The sequence below is a fragment of the Puntigrus tetrazona genome, chromosome 15 (assembly GCF_018831695.1).
Source record: "Puntigrus tetrazona isolate hp1 chromosome 15, ASM1883169v1, whole genome shotgun sequence".
NCBI lineage: Eukaryota > Metazoa > Chordata > Actinopteri > Cypriniformes > Cyprinidae > Puntigrus > Puntigrus tetrazona.
This window is the reverse complement of record NC_056713.1, coordinates 178,485-189,107: the sequence shown is the minus strand read 5'-3', so window position 1 is coordinate 189,107 and position 10,623 is coordinate 178,485. Positions and strand designations below refer to the sequence as shown.

Genomic DNA, 10,623 nt, shown 5'->3' with positions numbered 1-10,623 from the left:
ATAATTTAATTAATAAAATTAAAAATTAAATCCAAAAAGCGAGTCAGGTTGGTAAAAGGGTTATTGACACCAACCATATAAAAACGTGATTCACTAACATGAAACAAACTCAAGATTCCAACAAGGACTGCGAAGAATGAAGGTCTAGTAAAAAAGTTGCACTGCTTTTCAAACCTGTGATTTTCTCCTTGGTTGCATTGACTTTGCTTTTATAGATGGTGCTCCCAAGACAAAATAAATAAATAAATAAAAACTTAGTAAACGTTGAACTTTTTGGCAGCTAATATGTCCAAAAAACCTTGATTGAGATTATTTTACAGCATCAATAATCAACACAGATTCCATCAAACTAGTTTGATTTTATTTCATGACTTTAAGCCTACTTTGCACAGACATTCTAATGCTTTTCCAAGACACCCTTGAATTACATTTTGTAAATGTACATTAGAATAATTAAGCAATAAAGCACAGTTAAAGCCTCACATTCCACATAATTTAATCTGGGCCTGAATATCCCAGTACAAAGTGGCTAGAAATAACTGCAACTGCAAATCATCAAAGCATACAACATCAAGAATAATCAAGAAGTGTTTAAAACGTCAACCATATCAACACTATCTCACTCTGAACCACTGTTTGGCTTACAACAAAAATGTGATTAAAACTGATGAAATTACTGGAAAACATCAGAAACTAAGCAACAACAAACAAATCAATTATTTGATTTGCCATTAGAACTATTAAATATTGATGCAGGATATTAAACATTAACACATTAAATATTTGAAACCAATTATTAAATATAATTATTAAAAGATGTCCCTTTACATAAATCAAACCTGGGTTAACTATTAAACTTAGGATAGAGGAAAAACTCTTACGTATCAGCTTTCAGTTTCATTTAGATTCCATTCATTGCATAATATACAGTGTGTTAAGTTTGATTCATATATAGTGATATAAGACATTTTTGGCAAAATTAATGCATACTATATAGTTCGTGCTAAAGTGACATGGACGATATGAGTACATTTTCAGGTACATCTAACTACAGCACTTTTCTGTCATGTCACTTACATGACAATGACAATATAATATTATATATTTGAAGGTAATTAAAAATTGTTCAAACCTTTCTGTTACTGTTGACATTTAAAAAGCAAATATTCATTCAAAAAGGACATTACTGAGATACTGCAATAACACAGTGTGCAAATGATGCAATATAACATAAGACATTTTGTGAAGAAAAAGTTCAATTGAATTTAAAACCATAAAAATGCATTCTTTGTAGTGGCACAATTGGGAAAATATGATTATAACTTGAATATATTATCTCTGCTTCACTTCATGGAAGTGACTTACGGGATGAGAACATTCAAACATACAGTAAGTTGTTATTCCCCCTCTAGATTTTCATTGGTTACTGACCACAAGCAATAATCAAAATCTGTCACTCTACAATGATTATACATAGGAAATCTAAATTTGGCACATAAATCTCAGGTACAAACATAAAAGGAGGTGGGGAAATCGAGGGAAAAAAATAAACAAAGCCCACAGTCTAACATTCAACTTTAGTAGTTATCTTTATATTTAAATCACACCATTATATGCTAATTAAATACATGGAAAAAAATCAATGAAAGTGACTTCATAAATAAAATAATATTCCATCAATACACAAATATTAACTTTTTTCAGATGTGCACCACCTTTTAGGTGGAACCTTATATCAGCTTGTACCTCTGTTAACAAAAGGTACTTTAAAGCACTAAATCTATTGTTGAACCACCTGTCTACGTCTTGTGTACGCTCTGCCTGAGAGTGACCAGATCTCTCGCCTACTAACTGGCATTGCACAGACGTTATGGCAGCAGAGAATGTAATATTTCTCACAATCTGCAATTAACAATAAACTCTTTTTCAGTCCATCTGTTCCCAAGGACAAGATTGCTGGAGAGGTTTTCTATTTTAGTCTCTGAGTTACATTGGCCAAGGCCACAGCAAATGCCTGTACCGCTGAGAATGGATACTGAAAATCCAGGATATATGCATTACCATCAATTCTTCCAAACTGCATCACCTGTAATAGAGAATTATGGGGTTAGTTGCAGGGTAATGGTTGCGGGGTAGATGTTTATTACTCAGGGCAATCCTAATGCTGGGGACACCCCGCTTTGCACATTTTCTGTCTCGATTATCTGACAAAGAGTTTATTTCATGGAGCTGTCTTCTAATGAGCTGATGTTCTGAATCGGATGTGTGAAATAAGGGAGACATGCATGTGCAGAACAAGGGACCAGGCTTAAGAACCACTTCTCAAATAAATAAAATCACTTACCTGGCGTCCATCAAGCTCGATCTGAAAGTTTTTGGCTGACTCCTGTGTCACCCGTCCTCCAAAGTCAAGCTGGTAAACCTGGGTGGCTTCGTTCCACAATGGCTGCTTGTTGGCCATGACATAGACAAAGCCTTGGCTGCCAAGACTACGATCCTCTCTCTCGTTGGCTTTACGGCACTTGATTTCCTCAAGTTCGTTTGCTGTACGCAGATTGCGTTTGCTCTTCCATCCTTTCTTGCTGCTCTGGCTTTGGTTCATCAACTCGTCGCCACTGATGAAGAGTTCAGGCTCACTCTCTGAGCTGTCCTGGAACTCATTGGAGGTTCTACTTAATTTCTTGGCCTTGTTCAATGGCTCTTTCTGCCCTTTAGGTTTCTTCTTTTCCCTGCTGCCCAGTCTTGGGCTAGAGATCAGGGAATTGAAATCAGAGAGTGTGCGACTCTCTTTTTTGGATTTACCTTCAGAAACTCCAGACATATTGGCCTCTTCTGCCCTACTGTCAAGCCTCTTACGTGCTTTCTTGCTGAACCTCTCTGCTCCTTGTGGACTCTCACTAAGAGAAGACTGATCCTGAAAGCTCTCTCCAGATTCTGCAACCACATCTGAAGTACTCTGATGGTTTAGGAGCTCAACGGGTGGAGGAGGAGGAGGGAGAGGAGGTGGAGGAGGAGGTGGTGGTGGAGGTGGAGGTGGTGGAGGCGGAGAGAGAACCGGCTTCTCCAGGGCTTGATGGGTCTTACTAGGCAGTGTGGCGGAATGGTCTGGCATTGGAGGACAAGTACTGTATGTGCTCCAAGGATGCAAGCTCATTGGATGTAGCTGAAGGTTGTTGCATGAGCTAGTCCCTGGGTACATGGGAGGCAGGGTGCAACAACCTAGATTGGTCAGATTTGAGGGATAACCTGGGGGTAGGACTAAAGTTGGGTCTGGTTGGCTGAAAGGGCTAGATGTTACCATGTCATTGGGGCCACATGATTGTGCAGGACTCTGCAAAGGCTGTAGTTGAGGTCCACCATGCCCTAAAACTGATGGGAAGTGTGAAAGGGATAACTGATAGGCTGAAGGCAGGGTCATAGAACTGGGATTAGGGGGAGGTTTTGTTGAAAGGACAAAAGGTAATCGGGTCATGTCTAAGTGCTGTGGCTGGCTAAGTAAAAATGGTGGTGGTTTATGTGGTGGTGCTGGAGGTCCAGGCAATAAATTTTGCTCTTGAGGTATCCAGAGTTGTTCTGCTGCAGGGGAGTCCCACTGGTAAGGTGGAGGCCTTTTGACTGTCAAATTGACTTCTCCAAGTGTTAAATGCCGCACTGACTTTTCAAGATGGCACTGCTGACTTAGTGTCTCGTCTTCAGTAAAGGCAGAGTTCACATAGACAGTTCTGTCTCTACTGTTGTCAATCGGACTCAGGAGGTTATATGAGGACTGGGAGGCTAAAGGTGAGGCACTTTTGGAGTGCACAATTATTGTGCTGTGTTGAGCCCCTTTTCCAGGTGGGAAGTCTTGCCTAACCACAGTACCTCCAGCAATTCCACTGCTGTTGGTGCCACCACCAGTAACACTTACACTAGTGCTGCTGCTATTACTGCTACACTGAGTGCATGTATACAAAGCCGTAGGTATTCTTGGCTGATAGGACAGCGTAAGGGAACCATTCATTTTGGATTTAGTCGGTAGAGTCCTCACTGAATCTACCATTTGAGAAACCTTCAGGGTTGGTTCCCTGCGATCGCGGCGCAAAGTAGCATGAATCAAACTGCTGTCAATTCTTTGCGTGGGACTTCTGATTGTGTTTATTTGACTAGATGTGTCAGGATAAGGTGGTGGGTCTCCACTAGGTATGGAATATCTAGGCACTGAGAGGCGACTAAGAGTTGCTGAGCTGTATGGCAACTGGACCTTCTTGTTCTCAGATGAAGTTACTTTCAATGTAGCAGAACTGCCCATTCCTTGCATGCCATAGGCATTTTGGTTTCTTAAAAGGCGTCTCCTTGGACGACACACTTCTTCAACATTTCCGCTGCTGTCAAAAGTAGTGATTCTTTCATAGCCTAGTGGAGTTGGGTACTGGAGGCTAATTGGGTGAAGAGAGAATTCATCCTTAGTTAAACATGGATCTGCTGACAGCGTGGTGCCATTCTCATTGCTAACAAGAAGACCAGGAGGGGCTGTAGTGGGTGGGGCAGCCGCAGCAGATACTACTGTACCTGGGTAAGGTGGTGGAGGATTTACTTTGCGCATCTGTATCTCAATGGTGTCAGTTTCAATAAAAGACTGTGGTCGTGAGGGAATCTTCAGAGGGAGGACTTGTTCTCCTCTTTCTGGAGGCTGGTCTGGATGAGGAATTTGAGGCAGTAGCTGTAACTGATGCAAGGATAGAGTAGCATACCCTGAAGGCGGATGTTGAAGTGACATTTGCATTTTAAGCTGCTGCTGCATTTGCTGATGCTGTCTTTGCATTTGTTGATGCTGCATCTGTATTTGTTGATGCTGCTGTTGAAGTTGTTGTTGCTGCTGTCTCATTTCTTGTATTTGCTGTCGAATTTGTTGCTGCTGCTGTTGCATTTGTTGCTGCTGCTGTTGCATTTGCTCATGCTGAAGCTGCAATTGGTGCTGCTGCTGTTGAAACTGTTGTTGATGCTGTTGATGAATTTGTTGTTGATGCTGCTGCACTTGCTGTTGAATCTGCTGTTGCTGCTGTTGCAGTTGCTGCTGTTGGATTTGCTGCTGATGCATTTGCTGTTGATGTTGTTGCAGCTGCTGTTGATGCTGCTGTTGCAGTTGTTGATGTTGCTGTTGAAGTTGTTGTTGTTGTTGATGCTGCTGTTGCAATTGCTGTTGATGCTGCTGTTGCAGTTGCTGTTGATGCTGCTGTTGCAGTTGTTGTTGTTGATGCTGCTGCTGCTGCTGCTGCAGGTGTTGTTGCTGCTGCTGCTGCAGTTGTTGTTGTTGATGTTGCTGCTGCAGATGTTGTTGTTGATGCTGCTGCTGCAGTTGTTGTTGTTGTTGATGTTGCTGCTGCAGTTGTTGTTGATGCTGCTGCAGTTGTTGTTGTTGATGCTGCTGTTGCAGTTGCTGTTGATGCTGCTGTTGCAGTTGTTGTTGATGCTGCTGTTGCAGTTGCTGTTGATGTTGCTGTGTTTGCAGTTGCTGCTGATGTTGCATGTGTTGCTGCTGCAGCGACTGTTGATGCAGCTGCTGTGACTGATGTTGCAATTTCAGATGATGCTGCTGTGGTTGTAATTGCTGTTGATGTTTAGATTGTTGATGGTCTTGTTGCTGCTGCTGTTGTTGTTGTTGTTGTTGTTGTTGACGTTGTTGTGGCAGATGATGTGGAGGAGGAGGAAGAGTTCCACTCAGGATATTACTCATTTCCAGTCCACTGAAAATCACCTGTCCAGGGTTGGAATATCTGGTTGGCACAGTGTACTGTGCTGTCACAGTATCCTGGCTATGTTCAGATACTGTTGCATTAGCTGCTGCTGCTGTTGCTGCTGCGGCTGCAGCTGCAGCTGCTGCAGTGGCAGTGGCAGTGGGATTGGTAAGGACATCAAGTTGAATATTCTGGTTGGCAAGGAGAGACTGCACTAGGCCTATGCTCTGCGTAGGTGACATGGCTTGAGCAGGGCTGTGAATTGGAGCGATTGGGATATTAACTGTGCAAGGAGGATTGTCGGCTGACACTCCAGAGGGTCCCATTACTAGAAATAAGCAGAAACATCTTGAGATTTCTTTCTTCTTTTAGTTAAGCTATACAGAGACAAAACGTACAAAAAAAGTTCCACTGATTCTTACCAGGTAAATCATCTTCATCTTCACTGAACACATTGGGATTAAACACGGGCAGACTCATGAAGTCCAGGGATATTTTACGCACCTCAGGCAAATAAATGGTCATCTGACGAGGTTGCAGGTGCAGCAAACTAGTTTTATAAATAACTGGAACACCATGTCAAGACACATTTTAAAAACATTAAGAATATTATTTAAATATAATTATGTAAAACCGTTTGAATACCAAACCTGACAACATACCTGCCCCCAAGTTAGCTGGCAAAAATGAGGCAAGGCCTACAATCTTAAACTTAGTTCCCCAAATGTTAGAGGTCACCTGGGCCAAGTAATTATGCTGCAAAGCAAATCAAGTGTTTGCTGTCATTTCTCTTCAGAAAAGCAAAAGTTTAAAGAAAAAGAGGTGTCTGCTAAGGTCAAACTGCAGTAGATGTGACAAATGTCTCACTCAGTATCTAGTAGACAGGCAATAAATACAAATACTTCTCATATTATTTCTAGGCAAGTAGATTAATGTAAAATTACTGCCAAAATTAGCTTGCAAATAAGATGTTAAGTACCTCGCTAAAGCCATCAACTGGAAATTCTCTTCGAGTAAGACTCGGAGACCGAACTGGAGGCTTCTTTGGTAATCTAGGAGACCTAGACATTTCTTGAGATGTTTGGGCAAGTTTGGGAGACTTTCTTGATTCCATATTAATTCTGGAGAGTTAAAAGAATATGAAATTTAACCTGCTATCAAATTTCAAAGTTTTTTTGAAATTTATATTGTGTTTTGTCAAGGTTGCGTTGGAAAAAACATTTTTTTAAGTTTCAGGCACCCCGTAATTTTGTGTGAATTTTACATTCAACAGTACCTTATATGTTTAGAGTACCTAGGAAGCTTAGGAGACCTGTTTCCTCTAGAAAGTTTGGGCGACTTTCGCCCAACCCACTCATCGCTCAACTCAATATCGCTTGAGTCTGAGCAGTTACAGCTGTCAGTCATATAGGAGATCATGCCATTTACACAGACCTCATCTGAAAGACAAGATTAGATCAAATTAAAGATCAATGCATTTATACATTAAGCTTGAATTAATCACCAGTGCATATAACAGTACCTGCTTTAGCATCCATTTTTGGATCCATAATGACGAACTCCGGTCGCAGTTTGCTGATGCGACGACCCTTGAGAATAGGCACCAAACCTCCAAGGTGTTCCAGATAGAGGGTGTAACAGGGACCTCCCGCTTCTGGATTTTCTTCTGAACGTTTCATAGTGCAGTGCAAGCGTTCATTCCCTGCTGTTGGATAGCTCACAAAGTCTCGAATGTTATTCGGATCAGGGATTGGTGGCTGTTGAGATGAAAAAGATTTTGCATTAAGTTCAGCGCATACATTAGCATACATCAAAAACTTCACTTGCTTGTTTTGTACCTTGATAGTTGGAATGAAAGCAGTGGTAACATAGGAACAGAGGAGTGAAGGCATGTTCAGTTTGCCCACATCTCTCTCCTCTTTAAGAGCACTGGCAATGCCCTGCTGACACAGAAGCTGGAGGCTGGCCACACGGTGCTCCACACGCACTACATACAGGGCTGGTCCACAGGCCAGAAACAGACGTGAGTCCCTGTGACCCCAGCAAATCGTGGTGATGGGCCTCTAAAATTAGAAGATATTTTGATTATATATAGCTTACTTATTATTTAATATAGGCCTAAAATGGGTTGCTGAGACAGCAAGGAGGAAACAACGCTAAATATCAATAGGTAGTTAAAGATTTCACTCTTTACTTCATGACTTTCACACTCTTGAGGTGGAATACAGGTAAGGTTAGAGACAGGTTTGGAGGTATGGGCGAGCTTAAGGGTGGGTTAAGGTGTAATGGATGGGTCAACAATTTAATTATAAACGTAATTACAGATGTACAGTATAAAAACGTGTATACACAATAAGTGCATTGTAACAAATGATTAATTTAAATGGAAGTACACAGTAGTTAAGGACGCATAATATAAAGTGGTAACAAAAAACCTTAATAATATATAATGCCATACTTTTGACCGCGTATATATACTGTTAAATGATGACTGATTATAGCTCACTTGGGCCGGGGTTTCTAAAGTGTATATATGTTCCCCTTGGACATTGTAAAACTTGACAAGGGCGTTCCTCATTAAAGAGGCACAAGCAGAGTCAGAGGGCAGGCCGTGTCTCTCCATCCCGGCCACTGCCAGCAGGTCTCCCTGAGAACACCACTGTACCTCCACATCTAAAAAAACACAAGCGTGTCCAGTCAGATTACAATATGAAGTGTGGATCTGTCACAGAGAATCAATGTTAGTGATTTTGGGTTATTTTTACTTGAATTTCTACTTTGAAGTTCCTAAAATACGAAAATCTTGGTACTATCAAAAGTAATCAACAGCATGCCACAGATGCACGTTATGTTAAAAATAACTTGGAATATTCTGTTAATAATCATCCAGTGGCAGTTATACAATACGTACTTGTTAATTTATTTATTGCATGAACAACAATGTTTTACCTTTCAGTCCTGAGCGTATAATGTTGGGTGAAAGGTCATCATAGTTGTTCATCAAACTAATGTCTCCTGATATGAAGCTGACCGTGAGCAGTGGTTTGAGATTTTGCACTTGAAAGGAAAAACAGCTTTATAGTTAATACATTTCATTATGTATTTCATTAAGCAAAATTATCGCCCAGCTTTTTATATACAAGTTAATGTCTAACTTCATCTGCATACACACAGTAGTGTTGCCAAGTCCACGTTTTTTCACAGAATTGGGCCACTAACACTCTTTCAGTGGGGATGTTTTTTATGTCCACAGGTAATAACATATTATTTAGCCCCTGGAATGCGACTTTTATTAGGAGAACCCTACCAAAATATGTGTATTTTACCCCCTCCGGAACCTGATTTTTACCAGGAATTCCCCCTGAAAAGCAATTGGGCGGGTTTTGCTATGAAAAACTTGCAACCCTGGAATACAGAATATTCACTGAGTACAATATACTGCACAATATACACCGCAGTATATATGTCAGTTAACTGATTGCTTGTTTAATCATAAAATTATATTATCGTCCAACGCAAATCTGCTAAATGTGCAGATAAGATGTTATTAACATCATGATTTTCTGAATAGCTGCACTGAAATAATGTGTATTGTGAAAAGTGCTAAGCAAATAAATTTGACTTGACTTTATTTAAGAGTATAAAGTACCTTGAGATGGAGTAGGGTCATCAGAGTCTGTATCACTCTCAGTGCTGTCCTCCACCAGGAAGTTTGGGCAGTTCCAAGACATGCTGACTATGCCATCTGACTCATGCAGAAGAACATGGGCAAGCATACGGCCGTGGCAGTCCATCACTATGACTTGCCCGTCTGCTGTTCCAAAAAGCACCTAGGGAGATTAAATGAATGCAAACACCGAATTAGGGAAACTCAGGCATCGGTCCAAGGGCATCGGTCCAAGTCATTTCATCTTGTGCAAACAACCTGTTGACAACAAATGCACTTTTCCCTCGGTTTGATGAGGCCACAGGAAAGAGTTACCTGCTGGTCATCAGGGGTCCAGATTCCACAGGTGATCTGGCTCTCCAGATTGATCTCAGATGACCAGTGTCTCTGACCGCTCACTGAACCCACCAGGACAAAACCATCCCTGTAGGCGATTAAGGCCTGTGTACCATCATGTGACCAGGTGAAGTCGCTCACCTAGATGACAAACCACATGTTCATTAAGCAGTTCGTGTTAGAACAACAGCTGATTTTAATAGTCTTTACTGTATTAGAAAAGGGCCAGAGTTGGAATTCTTCTGATTCTGATTTTGAATTTACTAAATTTACTAATGAACTAAATTTAGTTTTCCGTTTTATAACTACAAGTCATTTTGGACAATAATCCCCAATGATGAATAACATGAGAAAGCTGCAATCAAAAAGAAAATCACTGAATCATTATAATCATACTTTACTTTATTTACACGAACCTACGTTATCAGTTTTGAAAAGCAAGACCCCTAAAAATATTTAGTTAAAAATGTTTCATTCAAAAAAATCGGACTGTTATTTTATCATTTAGATTTTACATAATAAACAATGCATTTAAAATGTTTAATCAAAACATATTAGTAAGACGTATCATTAAAAAAATACGCTGACATTCAGAACAATAAGCATGAAATACTAACATACCTGAGCACCTCTGTCATTCACCAGCTCTACAGACCATCTTCCTTCATACTGGATCCACACAAATATCCCTCCCTCCATGTCACACGTTGCAAGTTTCTGAAAAGGTTCATTCCATCTAACAAGGACAACCTATACAAGAACAGCAGCATGAGAATGAAGTTCTAGCAGAAAGAGTACATGCTACTCATGCAAATCTAAAGAAGGGGAACACTCCCACCTCACTGTTGTGACCCCGTAAATTGAAGTTGATTCGTTGAGGGGTATTTCTGTCCCTTCTACAGTGAC

The 10,623-nt window shown here is 40.7% G+C and overlaps 1 protein-coding gene across 1 annotated transcript; it reads right to left on the bottom strand.

Annotated features, from left to right (window-relative positions):
• Positions 1 to 339: 339 nt before the first annotated feature.
• Positions 340 to 10,618, bottom strand: LOC122359283 (tubby-related protein 4-like; the record flags this gene model as incomplete). The annotated part of the gene is made up of 14 exons (XM_043259591.1): positions 340 to 2,086; positions 2,345 to 6,042; positions 6,137 to 6,280; positions 6,377 to 6,470; positions 6,694 to 6,835; positions 7,009 to 7,153; positions 7,237 to 7,471; positions 7,553 to 7,777; positions 8,221 to 8,387; positions 8,664 to 8,771; positions 9,364 to 9,544; positions 9,697 to 9,858; positions 10,339 to 10,467; positions 10,556 to 10,618. Coding segments are annotated over 14 exons (5,610 nt in total), but the record flags the coding sequence as incomplete, so codon positions are not given.
• Between the last annotated feature and the right edge of the window lie 5 nt (positions 10,619 to 10,623).